General features: G+C 37.3%; 1 protein-coding gene and 1 long non-coding RNA gene across 3 annotated transcripts; one reads left to right on the top strand and one right to left on the bottom strand.

Annotated features, from left to right (window-relative positions):
* Positions 1-1,300: 1,300 nt before the first annotated feature.
* Positions 1,301-19,629, top strand: LOC127500697 (uncharacterized). 2 transcript variants are annotated; one of them, XR_007926395.1, is made up of 7 exons: positions 1,301-1,385; positions 6,391-6,512; positions 15,977-16,023; positions 16,342-16,626; positions 16,890-17,147; positions 17,275-17,321; positions 17,441-19,629. XR_007926395.1 is itself a non-coding variant. In XM_051872074.1 (7 exons), coding segments are annotated over exons 2-7 (789 nt in total). In that variant the 5' UTR covers positions 1,301-1,385; positions 6,391-6,510; the 3' UTR covers positions 17,596-19,629. The 2 variants fall into 2 exon arrangements, 1 of the variants encoding a protein (XP_051728034.1); XM_051872074.1 differs by having other exon boundaries at positions 17,280-17,321.
* Positions 17,817-26,590, bottom strand: LOC127500702 (uncharacterized). The gene is made up of 2 exons (XR_007926400.1): positions 26,144-26,590; positions 17,817-18,958 (listed from the first exon to the last, which is right to left on the bottom strand). It is a non-coding gene; the product is annotated as an uncharacterized LOC127500702 (long non-coding RNA).
* Between the last annotated feature and the right edge of the window lie 831 nt (positions 26,591-27,421).

Raw genomic sequence — 27,421 nt, 5'->3', positions numbered from 1 at the left:
CCGACCACATACTGAACAGAAACAGGAACTTAAATAAACTGATTGATTAACTCAAATGACGAACAGCTGTGATGAATGTGATTAGTGTCCATGGTTACAGATTGTGGCGGGAAACTAGAACAAAGGAACACGTGACAGATGAAAACAAACAAACTGAAAGTCCATGTGACTGTGACAATATACATTTGATTATTCAATTTCTGTACTGTTAGACCTACCCGAAAATCTTAAAACACTGTTTATTTCATGTATCATCCGTGTTCTATTTGTATTTATTTGTGTGAATGCTTGTAATTTGTTTATTTGTTCTCATTTTATTACTGTCTGTTTAATTGTCTTTAATAATATTTTGAACTAAGTTAGGATAGTTTATGTTGTGGATGTTACATGAGTCAAAACAATGAAAAAAAAAAAAAAACACCAATTAATGTATTATTATTGTTGTTATTAATAATTTATTATAATTAAATAGTTATTTATTTATTTGATGGCTGCAAAAATTGATCTTGCAGTAAATGTGATGTCAGTGCATGTTAATAAATAAAAAAATAAATAAATATGTATGTATGTATGTATAATATATGTATACACACACACACACATTACTGTTTTTAATGTTTTTAAAAGAAGTCTCTTATGCTCATCAAGCCTGCATTTATTTAATAAAATATACAGAAAAAAAACAGTAATATTGTGAAATATTATTGTAATTTAGAATAATGGTTTTCTATGTTAATATACCTTAAAATGTAATTTATTTCTGTGATCAAAGCTGAATTTTCAGCATCATTACTCCAGTCTTCAGTGTCACATGATCCTTCAGAAATCATTCTAATATGATGATTTATTATCAATGTTGGAACAAACATATATTTTTTGGAACCTGTGATACTTTTTTTTCAGGATTCATTAATGAATGAAAAGTTAAACAGAAAGTTAAACATATTCTATGTAACCATGCTCAAAAAAAAAACAAAAACAAAAAAAACTTTTTATTCATCAAAGAATCCTGAAAAAAAGTATCAAGGCTGCACAACATTTTAAGATGAAGAGTTTTTGGTTTTCTTTGGTTTTCAACTACAAAAACTCACAGAATCAGACACTGCTGCTTTTTATATAGCCAAACAGATTATACATTATGATACCGCCTGATTGTTTCCATGTTGTCTTGTGAAAGCGAACTGAATTAAGAAGAAAATGTAACATTGTAACAAATTAAGTCCCTGTTTCGGAACAAAACAAGGTGTGAAAACGCCAGCAGGGGGCTCCACAGTCCCAGTTACAGGAAGTGCTGCATGTGTCTGATACTTTCAGTTTTGTTTTACCACTCGCTGAACTTGCAGGAATTTATTGTTGACGCCAGTCTCATGCAGAACTTTTACAATGTAAGTTTTCATGCTTTTAAATATAAATCTATTTTTTTCTATTTTGTTTTCAATAGTTGTGTTTCTGTCTGTGGAAAACTAAACCAGCTAGTGATGCATGAAGTCATGTTTACCCCGAATCCATTACTGTGATTATTTTTATTCATGGGGTTATTAATTTAATTATTAGTTAGTGAGTTAGTGAGTTTCTAAAGCCTTGTGTTTTGAGTTTGACGGATAATTTTCAGTACTACATTCTGTCACAAGTGAGGCTCCCGCACTTCCTCCCCCGCACCACCGGAGGGAGCCTTCACCGGAATATTGAGATCATCATTCAGACTACATTTCCCATAGGCCCTCATTCCTGGGACTGATTGCACACACACCTGCACCACATCACACTCACACTATTTAAGCAGCACGCACACACACACACTGCGAAGTCTTGATTTGCCCCGGTGATCATTTCTAAGCGTTTTCTGTGGATTGTTATACCGTTACCGATTGGACTGTTTATCTCTTGTGATTCTCTGCCTCCTGCCTTGATCCTTGCCTGTTTACTGGACTGTGTTTGTTTGCCGCCTGCCCTGATCTCTGCCTGCTTCCTGATACCGTTTGTCTGCTGCCTGCCTCGATCATTGCCTGTCCCCGTTTACGTCTCTGCCTCTGCCCTTACCTGTGTATTTACTATTCTTAATAAAAGCTGCAAATGGATCCCCACTCTGTTGACCCATCATTACAGAAGACTTCGCCTACTAGCGATCCAGCAGCTATCATGCAGCTCTCTACTGAGCTATCCGCCCAGGCCAACCAGCTCGCAGTTCATCAACATCAGTTGAATCGACTGACTTCCCTTACCGAGGAGCTGGTAAAGACTCTACAGGGCCTTCGATTCAGGCCTCCCGAGGTCGCCGCCTCACCGCCCTTGGCTCCCGACAACCAGGCCTTCACTCCCGCTCCTGCTTCAATGCTCACTCTTTGTTAACCAACAGCCGGCTCTGTATCCCTCCGATTCCAGTCGGATATCCTTCGTTTGCTCGCTGCTGTCTGGTAAAGCGCTGGATTGGGCCACGGCGGTGTGGGGAGAGGACGGCTCCGCGTTTCCCACATTCTCCGCATTTCTTCGAAAGTTCAAAGAGGTTTTCGAACATCCCGCGGGAGGTAAGAGCGCTGGAGATCAACTGCTGTCGCTGTGCCAGGGCAAAACCACCGCTGCTGAGTATGCTCTCACCTTCCGAACTCTAGCAGCTCAAACAAATTGGGTCGACGACACATTGAAGTTGCTGTTTCGCAAAGGTCTGTCCCTAGAACTTCAAGCCGAGCTAGCCTGCCGTGACGAGGGAAGAACGCTTAGCGAATTCATAGAGCTGGCCATCCAAATTGATAATTTACTTCGCTCTCGACGTCCGATCCGTGGAGTCACTTCCCAAACTTTAACCAACCCCACTCCAGAACCCATGCAGCTCGGCTATACACCGCTACACCCAGAAGAAAGAGAAAGAAGAAGACAACTCCACCTGTGTCTGTACTGCGGCCAAGCCGGTCACATCAAAATCAATTGTCCCATCCGGCCAAGTCCCTCTAATCCAAAAGCGGTGAGTTCCCAGCAATCCACCAACTGTTCAGCTAGCAGTTTCAAAATACCAGTACATGTGACTGTGAACAACCAGCGCATACCCACTCATGCGCTCATAGACTCTGGGGCTGCAGGCAACTTCATGTCAAATACTTTCATTCAGGAACACAACATCACTCTAACGGCTTGTGATTCTCAATATTCCGGTGAAGGCTCCCTCCGGTGGTGCGGGGGAGGAAGTGCGGGAGCCTCACTTGTGACACATGCACACTGGAATATCATTTATCATTATAGGCTATCATTTATCATTATATCATTTATTATTTCCATCCAAAGTTGCGTAGGCTATTTAACTTGTGTGCAAATTTGGAATATCGTATAAAACATTTGTAAATAAATCACTGTCAAGTGAGCCGAAGAGAACAAAATCGTCACTTCCTGATAAATTGGCGCTAAATATCACTAAGAAAAAAAAACTGTATATAATAATTTTCGTATGTAATAAAATACTTGCGCCTCAGAGCGCGCAGATGAAACAGAATAAACGCTGTCATGTTATCTTGCATTCAGATGCTGGTGTTTGTGAACGCAGTCGTGTGAGACACTTCTGGAGGGAATTAAACCGAACCACTTTAACGACAGACTTTGCTCAGGCAATTCAGTTTGATCAAAACTGCATTTCAGATGCTGTGCAACGAGATCGGTCCGCTGGTTGGTCCAGTTATGTATGGAAGCGTAAGGGGAAATATGTAAATTATAAATCAACTCCATAGCGGATTCCAAGTGATCAAGGGCTTATGACTTTCCAATTCAGCCCATTGCAAAGGTTCCGCCAGTAGTGGGCACTCGTGCAACATAAGCTGTTGGCGCTGCCATCTCAATTAGAGCTTGGTAACCGGTAATACATGACGAAGGATTAAAAGACTTACAACTCATACATTATCTGGTGTTTAGCCTGCACACCCGCACAAGAGAGCATCGGCCATTTTATTAATGATTGCACACCTGTGTATGTTACTCCACCCACTTCATGAAAATAGATCACAGTCAATTAGAGAACATATACAATTACATAAGTCAACATAAGCAATGACATACATCCGAGTCAACGAGACTGAGGGAAGTTAGCGAGGGAAGGGCATAAAAAAACGAACTGGAACACAGCCTTGGCTGAACACTGATGTGCAGTTTGATCGGTTAATTTCTGTGTTTACTAAAGTTAAAGAAGTTGGAACCAGTTCAAGCAATAGTTTATGAACTGCTGTTTAAATGTTTATGTTCACATGTGGACTAAAGTATGGATTCTTATGTTTACTTAATGAAGAATTAGGGTACAAGGTAAACATGGCTAAAGGCGCCTTTGATTTTATTTTCCTCTAAACCACTAGAATGAAAATAGGATTAATAACCTTGATGCCTAAACCTAAGAAACAACTACTGTCATTAGATAATTGGAGACCGATAACTCTATTATGCACCGACTATAAATTACTTGCCTTGGTATATGCTAATCGTTTAAAAATTGTACTTGGTAAACTTGTAGAGGAGTTTCAATCAGCATTCATTAAGGGAAGATATATCCAAAATCATATTAGACTAGTACTGGATATGATTGAATATAATTCAATGATACAATCAGATAGCCTTATTTTATTTATAGATTTCTTTAAAGCATTCCATACCGTGGAACATGAATTTATATTTACAACGCTTAAGCCACTGAATTTGAATCAATGATTGGAGTACTCAAACTGAATTGGATAAAATCATATTTAACACAGCCTAATTCAATGTGGTTTCATATACCAAAGCGTTTATTCAAAAGAGTCGGAGGATTAGAATTTTGGATGAAATGTGATTTTGAGATTTCTAAATTGCCTATTAAGCAATTTAGAAATATTATTTTCAGATAATTATTTTTTTCCTATTATTTACCCACAACTTCACACCACATGGCTCCACCCTGTGGAATAATAGGACCATCACAATAAATAGGAAGACATTATTCAAACAAGAGTGGTACGAGAACATTTTTTTATATGTGGTTGATTTGATAGATGAAGCTGGTCAGTTTATTCAATATAATTCATTTATGGAGAAATTTGCGATAAAATGTTCTTTTAGAGAATTCAATAGTGTGTGTAAAGCAATCCCTCTCTCATTGAAACAGCTAATACAAAACACCCTTACATATTCGAATGTATTCGTTAAATTGCCCGAGTTGAAGATTGGAGAAGTGTACATTGGGGATAAAAAGTGTAATAAAAGTAATAGGGAATGTACTGAAATGTAAATTATTCTACGATTTCAACACACCAGCAAAAGTTACAATTTTTGATAACAAAACATTTAGAAACAAGTACTGTTATTATCTTAAATGGCCAATTATGCCTAAAATGAAGGATATTCAGTTTAGAATCATCAATAATGTTTATCCTGCTGCTGAAAATATTCCGTTTTGAAGTAGATTTCTGTGGATTCTGCTCAGAAGAGCCTGAAACCATTGAACATTTATTTTTTTCTTGTCCGGTCTCATTGCAGTTCTGGCAGGATCTTTATAGATGGCTAAACATTGGTACTGAAATTCCTTCACTAAATTTATTTCAGGTTTTGATTTATGTAGATGGTCCCTCAAAAAAAGATATCATTGATGTTAAATGTTATTATTACTATGGGTACATTTCATATACAGAAATGCAAATGGAATAACAGTAAACCCTCTTTAACTTGTTTCAAAAATGAATGTAAAAATTATTTAGCATTAAATATTTTTTTAGCATAAAATATTTATCCAAAGATAATCAATCCCTTTGTGAATTGTATAAAGTCTTGCATGAGTCTCTTTCCTTCTAAGATTTTGTAGATGCTTTATTTTTATTTATTTTGATATAATTTCATTTAATTTCCTTGTACCCCCCCCCCCCCCCCCCCTTAAAGGTTTGAAGATTGTGCTTTTGTTTATTGTACTAACATGCTGTTGTTATTTTGTACACATGAACACACATAAAAAAACAATTGTAGTCTTTCGTATTCAATTTAGCCTATGACATTTTTAAAAAGGAGTTTAAAAAGAGTTAGTTTGTTTACAGTGACAACTTAAGGCATGCTCCCGAATGAGTTAATAATTAATATAGCCTATAGTAATTAATAATTAACTAAAGGAGAAATAATTAATCAAATGTAAAATAATATAAAATAAAATGTGTTCAAGTTCACGTTGATATAGCCTATGTCGAGTTGTCATGAATGGGTGTCCCTTAAATATACACATATGCAGACCTGTACTTTATTTTCATATTTGGCAACAGAGCATTAAATCTCATTATTAAAATCATATGTGAATTATTACATAATTTACAAAATGATGTCAGTTAGGCTACTGAACACAATGCAAAATCATTATGGGAATCTTCCTTGAATAAATGTCTAATGATTCATAATTTTCTCCAGTAGGAGGGAGAGAGGGAGGGACCAACATCTCTCACCTTGTTACTTTCATTTTTGATGTCTCCATACCTTCAGTGATTCACGAAGCTTTTACTCTCGGAAGTCTCATGCAGAACCTTTACCATGTAAGTTTTTATGTTTTAAAATGTAAATCCAAACTGTGTGTTTTTGTAATCTTAATTATACTAATAGTTGTGTTGTGTTATTTTGATTGTGGAAAACTGCTAGCAATGCTAAGGAAATATAGCAACGTTTTTATGGAGAGTTTAGCCTAGCCTATCCAGTCAATCCAGTTATTACGACTGTGGTTATGATAATTGTTTTCATTAGTCAGTAAATCACCCAGCAAGCAATTTTATGTCTAATAGACGTCTAATAGCCGCCAAAACATAGCCCGGTGTCGTGCCGAAAACTGACTGCTGTCCGCAGGAGCGCGCGCAGCATGTTTAAAGGGTATCGCCCCTGTTTCTACACGTCTACAGCTGCTTTTATCATGATCAAACGGCCATAATCTGCAAATACATATAACTCGATGTCCGTGGTAATATGTCCGTGATAATAACAAAGAAACTTTTCCTGTAACGGATTAATCAAAATTATTAATTTAATTAATTTTCCGTTTATTGTTTAATCGAGCCTGATTTTTACGTGATTATAACAGAAAGCCTATTTACTTGCTTTGTGCCAAACAATCCAGTCCTTTTTACCAGGTAAAATATTTTGTAACATTTCTGCCTCAAAATGACTTGATTTCATTCATGGCTGTTATATTTGTAAAATTATAGCTCATTCAGTCCTTTTTACCTGTTGAAATATCTTTAAATGGTAAATAAAACCCATTAAATGCAGATTTACACTTGCCGAAAAGTGATTACAGCCTCTATTTATGGACTAAACTGTTCTTTCTGCTTCAAAATGACTTGATTTCATTCATGGCTGCTATATTTGACAGATAATAGCTTTTTCAACAGGTACAAAGGACTGAATGAGCTAGAATCTGTTAAATATAACCCTCATGAATGAAATCAAGTCATTTTGAGGCAGAAAGAACAGTTCAGTCAATAAATAGAGGCTGTAATCACTTTTCGGCAAGTGTAAAACTGCATTTAATGGATTTTATTGGTCATTTAAAGATATTTCAACAGGTAAAAAGGACTGAATGAGCTATAATTTTACAAATATAACAGCCATGAATGAAATCAAGTCATTTTGAGGCAGAAATGTTACAAAATATTTTACCTGGTAAAAAGGACTGGATTGTTTGGCACAAAGCAAGTAAATAGGCTTTCTGTTATAATCACGTAAAAATCAGGCTCGATTAAACAATACACGGAAAATTAATTAAATTAATAATTTTGATTAATCCGTTACAGGAAAAGTTTCTTTGTTATTATCACGGACATATTACCACGGACATCGAGTTATATGTATTTGCAGATTATGGCCGTTTGATCATGATAAAAGCAGCTGTAGACGTGTAGAAACAGGGGCGATACCCTTTAAACATGCTGCGCGCGCTCCTGCGGACAGCAGTCAGTTTTCGGCACGACACCGGCCGTCTAGGCTAAAACGAGGCAAAATTTGGGCTGTCAGTGAAAATCTAATAGACGTCTAACCATAACCCAAGAATAGACTATTCCTCAATTAGACGGCTATTAGACGACTACATATTTATGTCTAATATACGGTGAATATGGGTCTAGGCTAAAACAAGGCTGAATTTGGGCTGTCAGATAAAGTCAAGATAATACAAAATGATAAAAAAAATAATGAGTTAAAATTAAAAAAAAAAAAAAAGTTAAATAAAAAAGGTTAACAATGTTTTTTGGTTTATAAAACAACCTGATTAATTTTCGGTTCCATAAATTCCATGTTTTATGTAAAGCACTTTGAATTACCTTGAAAACTGTTGTTGAAATGTGCTATACAAAATAAACTTGCTTTGCCAAATCAAAAACTCATATTTTCATATCATAATGATCAGAAGATTAAAAGATATACGAGGCTTCCGTAACAAATAATAATAGGGTGCACAGGTTTCATGTTTACCCCCTTGTATTTAGATAATTAGAGAGTTTTAGGGCACAAGTAAACATACTGTACATATGCATGCAGCATGTTAATCTAACCACAACATGGCTTACTCTGAGTCCCGTTAAAATGTCACGGTTCCTACACATGATAACACATGATGTACATAAATAATGAACGCATGTCAAAATGAAAAACACAGATACTTACAAGACCAAAAGCAGGAAAGAATTTGCTTTAACATTTGCTGTTGCTTGCTCTCCGTCTCCAACAGTTGTAAAATGGCGGAAATGTTTATCGCGAGATCTGGCAACAGTGATCGAGAGCTAATTTTCAAGTCTCGCGTTGCCAGTGGTCATGTCTCAGTAGAGCCCCAGTTGCCATCTAGCGGTTGAGAATTGTAATTGTAAATTTTTATTTAACTTAAAATTAAAGACAGTCATATATCTGTGTGTGGTGTGTATATATATATATATATATATATATATATATATATATATATATATATATATATATATATATATATATATTTATATATTTGAGACAGCATATTTTTGCTGTCACACAGCCCTACACATTCTACGATACTATATACGTAGAATGTGTATATATATATATATATCGTAGAATGTGTAGGACTGTGTGACAGCAAAAATATGCTGTTTCAAATGTATACTTGCATTTGATGGTATATCATGAATCCCACAAGCTTTGTGGCCGAAAATTACTTAACACTATTTTGGTTACACTCATTGCATGGTCTGAATCAGGGCAATAGCCCAGCCATAAAAATTAGACTATAGATTGCCTCGATTTCGCCGGGTGGACTAAAAGCAGACTGCACATAGCCTATACAATTCAGAGCTAAATCGTGACTACAGATAGACCATGTCATGAAATGCCACTTACATCTTGTAGATATCATGACATTGCGAACATGATGGGATATCAATCATCTCATGCACTTCCTGTCCAAAAACTACAATAAATCAGGATTGACTATATGTGGGCTATAAATAGCCGGTCTGACTACGAGCTAAACCATGGCCACGCACAGCCTACGCAATAGAGCATGTCAAAGATGAAACCAAACACCTTGTAATCACTGTTGCCTTTGCTTACATGATGGAATATCATACATCTCGCAAGTTGAAATGACATGTAACCAAAATAAAGATTATTTTGGCTAAAAGTGGGTTATACATAGCCGGACTATATCGGGTCTATAGTTAACCAAGACGGTGAAATGACGGCTATTGCTTGCTGGGAGGCTAATTAGATAGAAAGCATGTATCATGTTCATGCATCAATGTTAATTGCCTTGAATTAACTTTACAGTACAATGTAACACTATAGTGAACAAAAATCAGTGATATTGCTATTGAATCAACATTACACAGTGATTTTACATGACTGTGATGTTGAAGCAATATGGAAATGAGCAAAAATAATCAATGGTAATATCAGTGAATCAGTGTTACACTATGATTGATTCTCCATCACTGCTGTTGAATCAACACTGAAATTAACAAAAATAATTTTTGGTAATATTGTTTGATCAATGTTACAATGCGATGTTGATTCTAAATCACTATTGTTGAAACACTGAAAATACAAATGAAATGTAACAACATTTAAGTGTTGCCATCGGATGTGAACAACATTAACATTTCAACTTCGATGGTGTCAACAAATTCATGAACATTTTTTTTTTAAAAGGAAAACCTTTTAAAATATAAATGACACCTTTCCAGCAGTTGAGTCAATTTATTTTATTTAACAGTTTCAATGACAAAAAGATATAAAAGATAATTCTTTAAATAAAGGGAGTCAATTCAGTTGTCATTCATACAGTAACATTCAAGTTAATGTTAATAAACACAATATCACTTTAAAAAAATCACTCAACACAAAATATTCTAACTATGATAATAAAATCATTAAACTCTTTATGTAATCTATTTTTCTAAAATTTATTAATAGGGGATTGTCCAATTTCTCTAGCTCTAATTAAACACACCTGAAGCAGCTAATCAAGGTCATTAGGATCAATGAAAACTTCCAGGCAGGTTAGATTAGGTCAGTGGTTCTCAACTCCAGTCCTCAAGACCCACTGCTCTGAACATTTTGTATGTCTCCCTTATTTAACGCACCTGATTAAGATCATCAGCTCTCAAGGAGGGAGCTCCATGAACTGAACTGAGTGTGTCAGATAAGAGAGACATACAAAATGTGCAGAGCAGTGGGTCCCGAGGACTGGATTTGAGAACCACTGGATTAGGTAATTAGATTATAGTTAGATTTTTCTACATTGAATACTGTATTGTCATGTAACAAATTACTGAGTAACCTGTTATTTGTGTTTGTGGGTTGACTGATCAGTGAATTCCACCAATGTTAAATAATTATAAAATATAGGCTACAGCTGACCTGTGAACTCATTACATCAGTATAAATCCCAAAGTATAGTTCACTTTTTATGCGTACGCGAGGAGTCAGTGTACAGTGTGCAATTTCGTCATCAGAAGAGTACACGCATCACCGGATTTTTGTAACCGCACGTACTTTGTACGCACAGGTCGTTCCGCTTTTTCCAGGACACTTTTGACGGTTTTGATAGGTGAGTGGCTCTTTCTGGTTCCTGGGCTGGAACTGTTGGCACATTGGACATGTCTTGACCATCTTTTCAATATGTTTGGTCATACCAGGCCAATACATAAACTTTCTGGCATGTGCATTTGTGCTTTGCATCCCCTGTTGTGAGATGTGTAGTTTCTTAAGCATCTCTGATCTCATTAACTCAGGAATCAGAATCCTGTCAGATACCAGTAATATACCATTTTGCACAGCCACAGTATGTCTAACAGGCCAGTACTGACGAATCGAGGGATCAAGTTGCTTTCTATGTGTCGGCCATCCTGTCTTTTGCATCTTCACAAGCAACTGGTGAGTACTGTCTCTTGCAGTGGCTTCCGCAAGCTGCTTTAGCATGTCCTCCCTGAGAGCCTCTGTTGCTTCAAGCGCATATACAACTGTTTCATCACTGAGGTCATCTGTACTTGTGTGTTGACCTTCAGCAATGCCACGTGACAATGCATCAGCGATTAACATGTCCTTCCCAAGCGTGTATTGGACAATGAGGTCGTATTTCTGTAGTTGTAAGAGCATACATTGGAGTCTCGCTGGTACTTTGCTCAGTGGAAATGAAATGTATATTGTTTACCTTCTAATGAATCTTGTCAGGGTTGAATTTAACATTGTGTTTTTTCGCTCTCTCCATAATTTTAGCCACAATGAAGTCATGTTCTTGTTCTGTGGCAGCTGCAACAATCATGCCATCAGCAATGATATGTACACCTTATGTCACCAAACACTTCATTATCGTACTACTGGAAGACTTTACTAGCAGGCTTGACAGCAAATGGCAGACGTTTAAATCTGTATCTACCCCATGTTGTGTTGAATGTGCATAGCAGGGATGAGTCTGTGTCAAGTTTGATTTGCCAATAGCCATCTTTTTCATCGAAGTTGGAGAAAATTTCCTTTCTGGCAAGCTTACACAGTACATCTTCGGTTGTTGGGACAGAGAAGTGTTGACGAAGAACTGCTTTATTCAGGTCACGAGGATCCAGGCGTTCTCATAATGACCCATTCTTTTTTTCAGTGAGGACTAGGCTGTTAACCCATGGAGTGGGCTGGGTGACTGGTGCTATAACATCTGCTTAAAAAAGCTGATCCAGTGTGTCCTTCAGTTTGCCCACTGCTAAGGGATTTTTTCTACAGCCATGTATGACTGGGATTGCTTTCAGATCAACATGTATGTGATGTTCACCTGGAAACTGACTCCTTCAAAAACTGATGGATGTTGTGCTATCAACTCCTCTTTGGAGGTAGGATGCTTGATTACAACAGTCTCAACTCTTTTCAGCAGTTGCATCCGTTCACATGCTTCCATATCGGAACAGACGAGTGTCTGGTGATGTAAAAGGGTAAGCAAACTTGCACTTTGGGTGTGACGCACTGCAGCTTGGCCACACCTTCTGGCTTTAATTTCGTTCCACCATACGCAACCATCATAGTCGAAGTCAGTTGCAACAATGCTGTTTCGTTCAGAGATTAATGTCGAGAGGTATAATATTGGCTTAAGCCCCTGAGTCCAGTTTGAACTTCACTGTCGCATTTCCAATTTCTACATCTGTGTACCATGCGTTCTGTACAGAGATAGGGGTCACTTTTAGTTCTACTGTCCCGATGAATAATGAATCAACAGTGACATTTCTTTTGTGTTTAGGCTGAGTGTCTTGTTTTCCAGACATGCACATTGAGGCAAAGTGATTGTGTTTTCCACAGGCATGACATGTAGCTCCAAAGGCTGGACACTGTCATGGAAGATGAGATTTTCCACACTTTTTGCAGGTGAATGAGGCGACATTTGCTTTTGGTTGTTGAGATGACGTCCTTTCATATCTCTTGTTCTGTTTTGAATCTTTTGTCTTCTTTTTAATGGTGTGACAGTTTTATTCAGCTCCTCCATTGCTTGTATCTGTTTCTCTAAAGAATGTGACTTGAAAATTTTTATACTCTCACAAAAAGAGCATTTCTCCTCCTCTCAATGCTGTAACAGGCGCTGTTCTCACATTTCACCATGAGCAGTCCTTCCCCGGAGTGGTGAGCTGGATTTTGGGGAGGTAATTCGCTCGCAGACCACCATGCTTCTTGAGTGTGATTCACACTTTGGTCTCAGATGGCAGTTCTCATGTCCTTAGAGCCAAAGTTCAGTCTCTGCTGGAAAAAGTGCCATGGAGAGAGTTCCCACGGTTCCCACTACTTCCTCATCCCCAAGAAAGATGGCGGTCACAGGCCCATTGTCGATTTGAGACATCTGAATCACACCCTCATGAGACTGTCGTGCAGATTGTTAACTTTGAAACAAATCCTTGCGCAGATTCACCCCAGGAATTGGTTTATATCAGGCTTGGCTCTCTCAAGAATGCGACTTGAAAATCAGGAGAAGCTACTGGGCCTTATGGTGGCAACCTCCTCAGTATTTCCACTGGGCCTGCTCCACATGCGACCACGTTAGCTCTGGTTAAAAGACTGTGTCCCCTCTCATGCATGGCACATGGGCCAACACACTCTCAGGGTGACCCGTGGCTCTTTGGACATCTCCCCATTTCTACCTGAATGGGATGATGCTGGGCTCTGTTTCCAGGAGAAAAGTGGTCATGACAGACGCCTCCAAGAAGAGCTGGGGCGCCCTGTGAAAATAGCCTTTGGCTCATGGGCGACTCCTATGATCAAATGGCACATCAACCATCTGGAAATGATGGCGGTAATTTTGGCCTTCAAGGAGTTCCCATGGGAACTGAGTGCCACTGCCAGGCATTCTTCACGCTGGCATAGAGATGGCATCGCTTGCGCCTCTATACCTTCCCTCTGGTAGCCCTGCTCCCCCAGCTCATCAGTCGGGTCTGGGAGGAGAAATGTTCAGTTCTTTTGGTGGCACCACGCTGACAGAAGCAGCCTTAGTTCCCAGACCTAATCAAGCTGCTGTCAGCACCCCATAGCCAATACAGCTGAGAAGAGACCTCCTCTCTCAGGCGCAGGGGATGATTTGGCACCCCCAACCGGAGTGGTGGGACCTGCATGTTTGGCTCCTCGACAGGAGCCGTCAGACTTCCTCTGTGGGGTCATGAGAACCATGAGAACAATCTCTGAGCCAAGGCGCCTTCATGCTCAGAAATGGTCCATTTTCTCTAGCTGGTGCCTAGCTCGGAAATTAGACAATACTAAATACAAGATCATAACAACTCTTACTTTTCTGCAAGAGCTGTTGGGCGGCTGGTGCACCCCCTCCATACTCAAAGTGTATGTGGCAGCATCACGGCGAACCATGCCCTGGTGTCTGGCCAATCTTTTGGAAAACACAACCTAGTCGTTAGCTTTCTCAGAAGGGTCAGGAGGATGAATCCTCCCCTCCCTTGTTCAGTCCCATCTTGAGACCTCTCCACAGTTCCTAGGGCATTCCAAGGCCCTCCCTTTCAGACGCTCTAAACGTGTTGTTCACACTTGCTTAAGACTGCCCTCTTGTCTAGCATCAGTCACGTGAGTTGGGGATCTGCAGGCTCTATCAGTGGAACATTCCTGCCTTGAATTTGACCCCAACCACAGTAAAGTTGTCCTTAGGCCAAAAAAAGGCCATGTGCCAAAAGTGCTCTACACCCCGTTCAGAACGCAGGTGATAGTGCTGTTAGTTCTGCCGCTCTCGGGAAACGAGCAGGCACCCCATCCACACTGTCCTGTAAAGGCCTTGAGAGTGTATATCGAGCGTTCTGGCCATCAGCAAAGGGCTTCCAGTAATGTTTATGTACAAGGATGCAAGCATGGTACAAGATACTTCTTGAGTACTGGATGATATACTGTTGCGGTTCAACTTGCCTAATCTTTATTGGACAATGATTCACTTAACCGATTGGTCCAATAGGGGTATTTTGATGACGTACATACAGATCAGTAACACTACAACTGTACTTGGTATACTCCGTTGTCATGTGTCAAAAGCCTTGCTTAAAAGTACTACTTGATAAGTATTAACACTATGAAGTGCTGTGTAGTTACTTCAGTGTATCATTTTGGTAAGCACATTTGTTTCACAGTAGTTAAGTAAGTGTCCGTTATGTGTCCACACTTGTCCGTGAGTACAACATAGTTACTATGTATATACCACTAGTAAGTACAGTAATGTGTCTTACTAGTTACCACACATAAGTGCCTGTTATTATCCACAATTGTCTGTAAGTACTACATAGTTACTGTGTATATACCATTAGTAAGTACAATAATGTGTCTTACAAGTTACCACACATAAGAGCCTGTTATTACCCCACACTTGTCCATAAGTACAGCATAGTTACCATGTACATACCATTAGTAAGTACAGTAATGTGTCTGTTAGTTATCATATACGGACACTATAAGTAAGTGCCTGTTATTACCCAACACTTGTCTTCAGGTACAAAGTAGTTATCATGTTTGTACCATTGGAAAGTACAGCAGTGTTTCTTATTAGTTTCCATGTACATACATGTCAGGTAAGTACCTTGTGTTACCACTCTTTACCTGTATGTACAACATAATTACTATATAGAATAAAGTGCTACCAAAACGGTTCCTGCTTGTGATGAGGAAATAAGTCGACATGTTTATGTTGAATCCATTACTGTGATTATGATAACGGTTTTTAATTTATGGAGTTATTATTATAATTATTAGGTTGTTACTGAATTTCTAAAGCCTGTTGTTTGTGTTTTGAGTTTGACTGATAATTTTCAGTAATACACAGGAATCATTTATAAAACCAAAGATTCAGGTTAAAGTTTGATGTTTCTTTTTTGATATTTATCATGACAGATCCACATGTGTTAAATATTAAGACAGAATGAAAGTGAATGTTTAGTAATATTTTACCATTCAGGAAAGTGTTTTATCTCTGTATAAATGTGTTTGTGATGCATGTTTCTATCTGTCACATAATCCAGCTCTTCTGTTTTCTCAACAGGTTTTTGAATCTTCTGCTGCTGCTGTTTTGCTTTATCAATTATAGTGGTCAGTATTATTTTTGTTGATACATGGACACTATTTAATTTTAGCTGAAGATTGTAGAGTTATTCTAGTCAACTGTTTTCTAATTCTTCTTATTACCCTAATATAATATATATATATATATATATATATAATATATATATATATATATATATAATTATATATATATATATATATATATATATATATATATATATATATATATATATATATATATCCAGTTGATGGGTGGCTTTTATTACAGAGAATAGAGAGAAACAACACATTTATTTTTCAGTATTGATACTTTGTATTGAATGAATATTATGTCTGTATTTGCAGGAACCACTCCTATACCTGTGCCAGGAACAAAAGGAGGCAACGCCACCCTGTCATGTGAATTTGAGGACCACGAGATTTCAGATATTGTGTTAAGCAGATTGTCAAAAAAAATCCTTGTCTGTCAGAATGATGAATGTAAGAGTGAAAATGGCAGAGTGTTTAAAAAAGGAAAATGTGACATCATGTTAATGCATCTGAAATTCAGTGACGCTGGGAAATACATTCTGAGAGTCTATCACAATAATGATCAAACAGAAGTCCTGGAGTACCAACTTCTTATTCAGGGTAAAGTCAAAACTGATCAAACCATGTGTTTTCTGGATTTTCTGATAATGTTAACAATGTAATAATGTTGCATGCAGAACCTGTAATCATGCAAAATGTAACAATTATCCAATATTCAGATTAGATGATTCCAAGAGGCTTTTCAATGGCTGATTTTTAAATTACATTTGGTCCCTTTGATCCTAAATCTGTTTTTATGTTCTTGATTAATTGACACCATTATAACAATGATTGAGGATGAATGTCTTTCTGTTTCTCCTCAGATGAGATTTCTGTGAAAATAGATGAGAAGGTAAAGTTGCATGTTCTGTTGACCAATGCTGATAAAGTGGAGCATCAGACTATCAACAGGACAGAGTGGACAGAGCTGTGGAAGAGAGGCGTCGAGGTCCAGAATGATCGACTGACCGTCAGTGATGAAACTCTGACCATTTTACATTTTACAGTCAATGACACTGGAAAATACAGAGTTCTGGACTCTGAAGGAGAAATCTTGATCACAGTCACAGTCACAGTCACAGGTGAGAGAAGCTTTGTGGATATTCAGAAATATTATTTTTGAAGCATTTGAGCATCTGAGGTTTATTCATCATGATCTGAAAAGAAAATTGATGCTAAACTGTGTGACTAACCTTTAATATCCTCTAGTACAGGATCAAAGGGAAAACTGGACACAGATGAAGACAAAACTAATGGTACAGTAAAACAGAGTAAAACAGGAGTCATTGAGAGCTTAACGAAGCAGTGAGTTTAAAAAAAGGGAAAACATTTTTAAAAAAATCTGTGTTCTCTTCCTTCCTCCTTCCTACTGTAGAGTCTTGGATTATTGTGTTCTTTGTGATTGGAGCTCTGCTGGTTCTGCTGGTTCTGATTATATCTGCTGTCATCTACCAACGTCGGCGCATGAACCCAGAACGTCAGCACAGGAACACAGAACATGAGCCTGTCCCAATGCAAGACATACAGTAGTCCAGAACATCTAGAGACACTGGAAACTTGTAATCTTATATTTATATCATATTATAAGGTTGAGCAAGAGTGCTGTTCTTCCTGAACCTCAGAACAATTACAAATTTGTTTTTATTTTTATAACAGTTCAATAAACAACTCAATATAAAGAGAGCTCAATTTTCAACACAGTATTATATTTTAAATTTATATTTGATCATAGTATTATATAACACTGAATATATTTATTAAATTAATTTGACATAAAAGAAGATGCATTTATCTATATGTAAGAAAAATGACAATAAAGGTAAAATTGTCACTGGAGATCAATTTATGGGAGAAAATATCACCTTTAATGCAGATTATGAAAAGTTTTGTGAGTTAGACAGTCCTAAACCAGCCAAGATATTCCAGCACAAAAACACAATTATTGTTATCAAAATCCCAGAAAATTTCAAGATATCATATAATATATATATATATATATATATATATATATATATATATATATATGATATACAGGAAGAGATGCAGTGGTTCTGCTGTGATTTATTTGGAACTATTTTAGTTTGTGAAATAAAGCAAAAACAGAGGTGCTTATTGAACTGAACTGTTAAATAAAATCAATATCACATTTGAAATCATGCAGATATTCAGGAAGAAAATCACTCTTGCTCAACTATATTATATTATATAAATATAAGACAAAAATTTATACTCATTTCAGCCTTATATCTTGGGTTTCAGGTTCATTTTAACTTTATTATAGTCTGCATCACAGTGAAAGAGTGCACTATCAAGGCCAGTTTTTGCAAAGTGAGTGACTCAATAATGACAAATTTACACTGTTATGATTATGATAACAACAACAACAACAACAACAATAACAACAATTATATTATTATTGCTGGCATGGACTCAAATGTGTTTCTTGCCAAGTTGTTTCTCCCATTTTAAACATCTTTAGAGAGATTTTTTTCCTTGCCATTGTTGCCTTTAACTGACCTCTTGCTCTTCTCTTTGTGAAGCTGCATTATGTATTGAGAAAAACTATGAACTTGGTCTTTTTTACTTGTTTTGTAATCCACTTTTGATGCAGTAATATTTTGCTTATTTTTAATTATGTATTTTGGTAATATTGAAAAATTGTTACTGTATTGTTTCAATATAGGTGTAAATAATGATACTCAGGAAAAATAATAAACTTAATCCTCTCTGTGACTAAAATGATCAGGAATCTACATAAATGTTAGCTGCCAAAAACATCAGATCTGTATGTGGTGCTCAAAGGCCAGAAGAAGAACAATGTTTGATGACCTTTACACTCATATTGTATAAACCAAATGGATTAATTTTGGGCTTTTTCTGTTGTCTTCATTACCTCTGTAAGACTTGATTTTCCTGCTAAGACAAAAACTGAGATCAAGCACCCTGCAATAAAGCAATAAAGCTTATCTGGAGAGAAGATCTCAAAGAAATAGCATAGGACAACGCCTTGCCCTCACACATCTACAGGAGGCAATAGCCCTCCCCCCAAAACACACACACCCTCCTTCCTTTCCCCCTTACTCAAGTCACTGAAAGTTAAGTATAATGTATCTGGTGTATCTATTGTTTATTCCTTTCATGTTTGGTGTCATTTTAAATGTCTTAGTGCGATTGGTAAAATGGTCTCAATTTCACAGCAGTCACTGGTATTATGAAGAAGACTGAAAACTAAGGAGAATTCTGTCCTCCTTTTGGGTGGTGTCACTTGTGAAAACCCACTCCTCTCCCCCCAAAACAGGTGTTGGTGTAATAAAAATTTACAATCCTTTTGTTCTGGTCTTGGTATATAAGGTAAAGTGCAAAGCAGTCAGGGGGGATTTTCTGTAGCCAGAAGCCCCCACACAGTGGTGGACAAGTGTCTTCAAACACTAATCCACCACTGTGTGCATGTGCATTTCAGTTGATGTTATGCATTTATTATTTCTGAATTGGCTTCTAATTGTCCAACTATGTAATTGGCATGATACATTTTTACTTGACAAATAAAATGTTATATTTGGTTTATTCTGTATTATTTTTGATTCATTATTTCTAGTAGATTAAAGCGAAGGTATTACCGCAAATCTGTGTTCAGGATTGATCATACGGAAGGTTTAATAGATGGAGCATAGGGCACATCAATTAAGTCCATTTCGATTTCTGACTATCACTGCCTTAAATAAGTTGCAGTTTTCGTAAATATATAAAAACTATGCTTTTTGTTACGAGTAAGCAGAGCGCGACCGACTTAAAGGTAGATGTTTACCCTGCATCCAATGTTTAAGGTCAGAACTGACGAGTTTGTGTCCGGGAAGAGCACTCAGTCGGCCGAAGTGACTTTTCTAAAGCGATACCGGGACCACAGTGAACGAATAATTGAAGATATAAGATAATCAGAATAATCAAAAATCTAAATTAATGCATAACCAATGATTCATTTCTAATTGGAAACACAACCTAAGAGTAATAATCATTTGAAATTGGAGTCAGATTAAACGAGTGAAATTAAATAAACTTCACAGATGCGCTGAAAAGGCATACACGCGTTAACCTTCGCCCAGGCCGTCGGATTCCGTTTTTGGGCCGATGCGGGGTTCCTTGCAAAGTGGTGACATTCCCTCCGTGATCTCCCATATCCTGCTGGCGAGTGTCTTTTCAGCGGAAAATTGGGATTTGCAACAAGCAAGGTTTGATCTTCTTCTTTCTTCAGCTGTTGTGGTAAGTCCATTCTTATTTGCCTTTTAGAAGTGTTGAGGGAAAGATAGACGCATCCCATATAGACGCATTTGTAGAATGGGTCGGCATACCCATATTAAGACCAGAGACCGAAATCCGGTGGGGCTGGAGAATTAGACAACCACATTTTATCAGGGACATGATAGCGGCAGCGTAGATGAGGAATGATATCCCTTGCTTTAACTTTGAAGATCTCCTTGTTTGCTTACGCAACAAGAGATTAACCTTAAATTGGAATAACATAATCCAAATTTTATTCTGGACAGAGGGCTGTAAATTAAAACCTAAATTCTGAGGTAAAGAATGCCCAGCTACATGTTTATTTGCTTTGCTGTAACAACGTTGCAACATTGAAAATAAGCAAATGGTCACGTTAACTTGTGAAAAATCTTGTGATTGGATAAACCAAAATAGAACAAGGAACAAAATCTCTCACTGTAATCCTTTGTGTGTGAAATGTAAAGCTGGACAAAACACAGTAGTGAAACTAAAAATTTTCAAAAGAAAATATTTGGTTGAAATTTTGTCTCAGTCCTGGAGAACTGCTGCCATGCAGAAGTCCTAGAGACTGCAATTGGGAAAATACACTAAATGTTAAAACTGATGTACATAATGATAATTATGATGTCACTGAGAAGCTTGTAGCCGAGCCTGAGGGTTTCACCCATTCAGAGGACATGCTCAGCTTGAGAATTAAGCCAAAGAATAAGATGAATTACATCACTATACTTTGAAATTGTTCAAGAGGTGCTAAGAAGGTTTACGACTGATGTCACAAATGGTGTAAACAGCACTGTTTAAGGCTCAGTCTTATAAAACATATCTTTTACCTTGGTCTTATTTAAAATTACTGCACTCTTGTATGTTGTTCAGTGTCTCAAAAGAAACTGAAAAAACAAACAGACCAAAAATTAATCTTTGTACTCTCAATCAGACCTGTGTTTGTCCAACCTTTCTTTTCATATCCAAATAGATTCTCAGAAGAATGTAATTGATTACATCTTATTCCAAAAATAAGAAAATTGTGTCCAATTTTATATTGTAGTCACAAAAATCTTTAAATGAATTGAGCAATGATTTGACCTAATATTCACAGCATCAAAGTCTAGAACTGGTTTCCAGTTTGTCTTGTTGCTGTGAACACAATGCAGTGCCATCACAGCTGTAGCTGCAGGGCCAAATGCCTTCTGAAAGATCAGTGAGGTGATAACAAATCACTCTGACCCTCTTGAGACCAGCAAATAAAATTATTTTTAATTTATACTATTTTAATATAATATAATTTATATTATAATCACATTATGATATATATTATATTATAATGGCCAGGAATGGCCTTTAATCTCATGATGATTCAAGCAATGGTATGGGAGAAAGAGTTTTGGAGAAGAGCAGAAGGAATTAGAATGTAGTAAAATGGAACCAGAATGTAGACAGAAGTTGGGAGCACTATCAGTGCTGGAAGAATTATAAGGAACTAACGTAAGGATTCAAATTTGTAATTGTGTTAGACACATTGTTCTCATAGAACACACATTCTAGTTGTTTGTGCTCCTATATGTGCACCTAGGCTAGTTGAGTTTATTCTTTAAAACACATGACTGCTTTACTGTAAGTGATGCGTGACACACTTAGGTTTAAGGTTGTAGATGCTATGCATTCTAGACCATGTGTCTTGTGAAAGTTGGAATAACTGTAGTACTGAAATTGTACAACAATTTCAAGTTGTATGTGTGTCTATGTTGAATTTGTTTGTCTCCTGAGTGGATCACTCAGCTATCTTTCATATAGCTGCAGTTACACCATGTACAGGAGCATAGAATTGCCATAAGGCTACAATGTGCTTCACAATTGCATTAAATAAGTTGTTAGGAAAGAAAAATGGAAGGAAGAAATCAAATTAATGGGAAATAACTTCTTTATCTTCTATCTGTGCAAGAATCTTTAATGAGAAAAATTACAACGCCCAGTATTTATTAACTAAAACGATCAACCTGATTGTCATGTCTTGAACAGGCTAAATCCATTCAAGATCAAAACATGATTTAAAACTTGATTCTATTGATCAGTGACAAGGGGAGGTACAAGTTTTGATTTTCCTTTGCAACAAAACCACAAACAAAGTGGACAAGTGTTAGCAAACTCCTCTCTGGGAGCACTAGATCATATGGGATCTGATCAGGGAAGTTATTTTACTGGACATGTAATTAAAGTTGTGTGAAATGGTAATATCAGGCAGAAATTCTTCTGTTTTTACAGACCACAGAGGTCCAAATGGTCAAGTATTTGAATGACACCATAAATACCAATTGTTAAACAAACAGCACAACACCACAAATGGTGATCTGGTGCCCTAATCACAGATCTGGCTAGTGTGAGATTCCCCCAGGAGACCCGGGTGTCATAATCCTCACAACACAACAGACTGTGTAAGCACAGCTGCAACAGCAACTCAAGGTGCAAGATTCTCTGACAATGCCTAAAAACCAGCAGTCAGATCTGACCACTAACACTCAGTTTATCTGGCCTTTTCCTTTGCAGAAACATAATCATAATAATGATCTATGTCTTTGTAAACTAAAACAAATTTTCTTCTAATGGCATAAAATCTTAACAGATTAAAGCCATCCGCAACAGCTGTCTGGATAAGACCATTCAAGAAAATTAAGATGGCACCATCTATCTTAATGCAATTTGTTTAAAGGTTCAAGATCAACTGTTTTTTCTGTGTGTCTGTTTCCCTTTCAGGACTGACAGCTGCCATTTTAGGGCCAGATTCCACAAGGGTGTCTGGGTCCCACCTGCATTTAGCCAGGACACAACTTTACTTGCAGAAGATGGGGGTGTAGAAGCTTCAAGAGGCCATTCAAACCTCATTGCACTCATAGATACATGGCCTCCCAGTGTAGAACTGGAACTAAATTATGCAACACAAATCATGGTAGGATAGACACCACCCATCTTCTACACAAACATACAGAACACACACCCTACTACAAACGCACAACATCTCCACCTGGCATAGATCATAAGACTATCCAGGCTAAAATTATTCACATAATGCAAATCTAGCATACATCATTCACCTTCATACATATAGGACAAGAGAAATTATTGACATAATTTCTTTCCATTTTTAATTGTGTCAATTTTAAGGTGTTATGGAAACACTGTAATATGCAGGACATGTGCAAGGCTTTAGTCACACATCAATTCATAGATTTTCTGATCATTCAAATTCCAAATTCCAAATCTAAATGAGACCTATTCAGTAATGCATCTGGTCTCTTTAGACAAAATGGTTATTATGTCCAGTCCTTGGCATTGTTGCAAAACTAGGAGGGCCCCCTAGTTTCCAACATATGACTAATGACAAATTTGACTAAACAGTTAGAACTGAAATGCAGGCATTTCTGTCAATCTGTTACATAATTTCCAGTCAGACCTGTATTCTTGAGTGTGACTTAGCCTGTACATCAAATGCACAGATGATGGTTGTAAAAGCCAAACAAGAGATTTTAAATCTCTGTTTCAGTAAATTCCATTCTCTAATTGACTTGATTGAAACCTTAGTTTTGCATTAAGGGTTTGCAGTTAAAACAACTATTATAGACAGTTTTATAATTGTAATTATAAAATTGTGTATTTCTATGTTTAAGTATGTGATATATTTAATTATGCATACCACTGGTAAATATACTAGTTATTTCGACTCTTTGCTACTTTCCTTTAACTCATCCAGACCAAGTCTAAATTCCACTATCATATCACAGTGATAGTGAAGAATCTGGTGATTAGAATGAGACCTGCTCACTAAAGATAGGACTCTGAAAAGGAGACCTTGTTTACCATTCGCACTTTTGACATGTTCATCATGTGTTATTTTGTGTTATTCTGTTTTCCAACAACCCTTTTTCTCATCTTACAATAATATCAAATTCATTAGTGTTCAAGTATTGCATGATCATCCAAAAGTTGTTCAGGTGTCCTGCACGCAATGGAGCATCATCAGTGAAATGAATCCTTCACCCATGGACATTTGACCTGCCCGGCAACGAAACCTTCTACTTGAAGGTAACCGAGGACTTCTCACAGGATCAATTAAACCTGGGGCGGACACAGATGCTTCCGTAAAGTGTAATGAGACTTTCCTGACACGTTCTGCTCATGCTGACCAACACAACAGACTTGGTACAACCAGTCATTCTACAGACAGAATACCACCACAGCCAAGTGCAGGTGGAAACAAACCTGACCAAGAGGATCGCAGACATCATGTCCAGCTGCTGCAGCATCCACTCACCGCAGTATACCCACACCTAAAGGGACTGTGTGTCACAGAGATGCATTCTGCAGTACTTTCATCTTAATGTTCAACCTGCCTTAATGTTGTTATTTCAGGTGACGACTTGACTCCTGCACCCATCGACTGGTGCTGCTAAGTGCCAGCCTATGAACACTCTGAATACAACACCCAATATATGGAAGCAGGAAATGTCCAAAAGTGGCCCCTCAGGACTGATCGGAATTTGCCCCAAGGGGCCAGGGGCGGAACTGTAAGACTTGATTTTCCTGCTAAGACAAAAACTGAGATCAAGCACCCTGCAATAAAGCAATAAAGCTTATCTGGAGAGAAGATCTCAAAGAAATAGCATAGGACAACGCCTTGCCCTCACACATCTACAGGAGGCAATAGCCCTCCCCCCAAAACACACACACCCTCCTTCCTTTCCCCCTTACTCAAGTCACTGAAAGTTAAGTATAATGTATCTGGTGTATCTATTGTTTATTCCTTTCATGTTTGGTGTCATTTTAAATGTCTTAGTGCGAATGGTAAAATGGTCTCAATTTCACAGCAGTCACTGGTATTATGAAGAAGATTGAAAACTAAGGAGAATTCTGTCCTCCTTTTGGGTGGTGTCACTTGTGAAAACCCACTCCTCTCCCCCCAAAACAGGTGTTGGTGTAATAAAAATTTACAATCCTTTTGTTCTGGTCTTGGTATATAAGGTAAAGTGCAAAGCAGTCAGGGGGGATTTTCTGTAGCCAGAAGCCCCCACACAGTGGTGGACAAGTGTCTTCAAACACTAATCCACCACTGTGTGCATGTGCATTTCAGTTGATGTTATGCATTTATTATTTCTGAATTGGCTTCTAATTGTCCAACTATGTAATTGGCATGATACATTTTTACTTGACAAATAAAATGTTATATTTGGTTTATTCTGTATTATTTTTGATTCATTATTTCTAGTAGATTAAAGCGAAGGTATTACCGCAAATCTGTGTTCAGGATTGATCATACGGAAGGTTTAATAGATGGAGCATAGGGCACATCAATTAAGTCCATTTCGATTTCTGACTATCGCTGCCTTAAATAAGTTGCAGTTTTCGTAAATATATAAAAACTATGCTTTTTGTTACGAGTAAGCAGAGCGCGACCGACTTAAAGGTAGATATTTACCCTGCATCCAATGTTTAAGGTCAGAACTGACGAGTTTGTGTCCGGGAAGAGCACTCAAGTCGGCCGAAGTGACTTTTCTAAAGCGATACCGGGACTGCAGTGAACGAATAATTGAAGATATAAGATAATCAGAATAATCAAAAATCTAAATTAATGCATAACCAATGATTCATTTCTAATTGGAAACACAACCTAAGAATGAGAATCATTTGAAATTGGAGTCAGATTAAACGAGTGAAATTAAATAAACTTCACAGATGCGCTGAAAAGGCATACACGCGTTAACCTTCGCCCAGGCCGTCGGATTCCGTTTTTGGGCCGATGCGGGGTTCCTTACACCTCACTGTGAATGTGAAGCTTCTGATCTTCAGATATATGTGTGAATGTGAGCAGACATGTCTTGTGAGGTCAGAAGTTGTGTTTTTTGCACTGTTCTGAATTGACAGAATATTGCAGATCAAGCTGTATGGCATCTGTGAGATGTTGATTATTGTAAAGCTGAGTAAATATGAGTGAAATTACAGTAATCCCTTTAAAAGTATAAATGTGAATTAAACATGTCTTCATCATTTCAGTCTGATACTGCATATAGTATCTGTCAAAGATTCTTCATGCTTATTGAAGATTGCTGAGATTGTTTATGGTCTTTCTTTCAGTTGTATTTCACTCTTGCTTAAAGAGAGAAAATTAACATTTCTACCATCTGTATATTTAAATGTGTAACTTAATAAATAACGTTGTCTGCTTTAGAAGTTTTGAGCGTCTTTCATCACTGATGTTGTTCACTTTTTCAGTATTGCAGAGTAAATACTGCTTTTGCTTCATGTCTTACTGTACATTAGCTTAAAAAAGATGGACTTCCTCCTTCGGTTTGAAAACATGCACAGAAACTCAGTTATGACATGTAGACCAGGAAGAGATAGAATTTGTATTTGCAATTTTTTGTAAAGAAGTTATGTAATATGTTACAGATGATTAATTAAACAAAGGGACCCAGAATCTGTTCATAGAGCTTAACTTGAAATATTTATGATCATCTACAAACACTTAGTCAAGTTTTGTTAAGTGTCTTTGCAAGTTAAAGTAGACACATTCAGAGAAATCAGCACATTTGATGTGAGGATGCAACATTTCAACATTCACTATCAAAAGGATAGGACCAGAAAGGATGGAAAGAAGCAAAATGTGCATCTCTGATGAGTCAGCAAAATTACACATGTGTTTATTTGACAATCTGTGCTTTGCACTGCAAATCAGCATTGCTGTAGGGAAACACATATGACCACAGACAACTGAGGTTCAGATGCTTTTCCTGTTTGCCAGATCTTACTTTTCAGAGAAACAGAGATGCAGTTTTTACATGTAGAGAATGAGCCTCAAAAGGAACAGCAAACAGCTTCTTCTTCATATAAACATGTGCTTTACAGCACATGTTTACAGAAGTCAGAAAATTCAGATAACTCCCAACACATAGAAACTCTTACACCTAGATATTTTCAAATAGAGACTGTCTGTACCCCGAATTAGTAAAAACAAAAAAACTTCCAAACCCATTTAATGGTAAAAATTTAATTGATGTTCAACAAATAAAAAATAGAGATAATCATTTATTGTTAA

The sequence above is a fragment of the Ctenopharyngodon idella genome, chromosome 19 (genome assembly GCF_019924925.1).
Source record: "Ctenopharyngodon idella isolate HZGC_01 chromosome 19, HZGC01, whole genome shotgun sequence".
NCBI lineage: Eukaryota > Metazoa > Chordata > Actinopteri > Cypriniformes > Xenocyprididae > Ctenopharyngodon > Ctenopharyngodon idella.
The sequence above is the reverse complement of the archived record's forward strand: the minus strand, read 5'-3'. Positions and strand labels throughout refer to the sequence as shown.

Bases quoted from the DNA above. Each gene is read 5' to 3' on its own strand.
- LOC127500697 (XM_051872074.1), top strand. The intron at 16,627-16,889 runs GTAAAGTCAAAA...GTTTCTCCTCAG, and splicing joins GTACCAACTTCTTATTCAGG to ATGAGATTTCTGTGAAAATA. The intron at 17,322-17,440 runs GTACAGTAAAAC...TTCCTACTGTAG, and splicing joins AGATGAAGACAAAACTAATG to AGTCTTGGATTATTGTGTTC.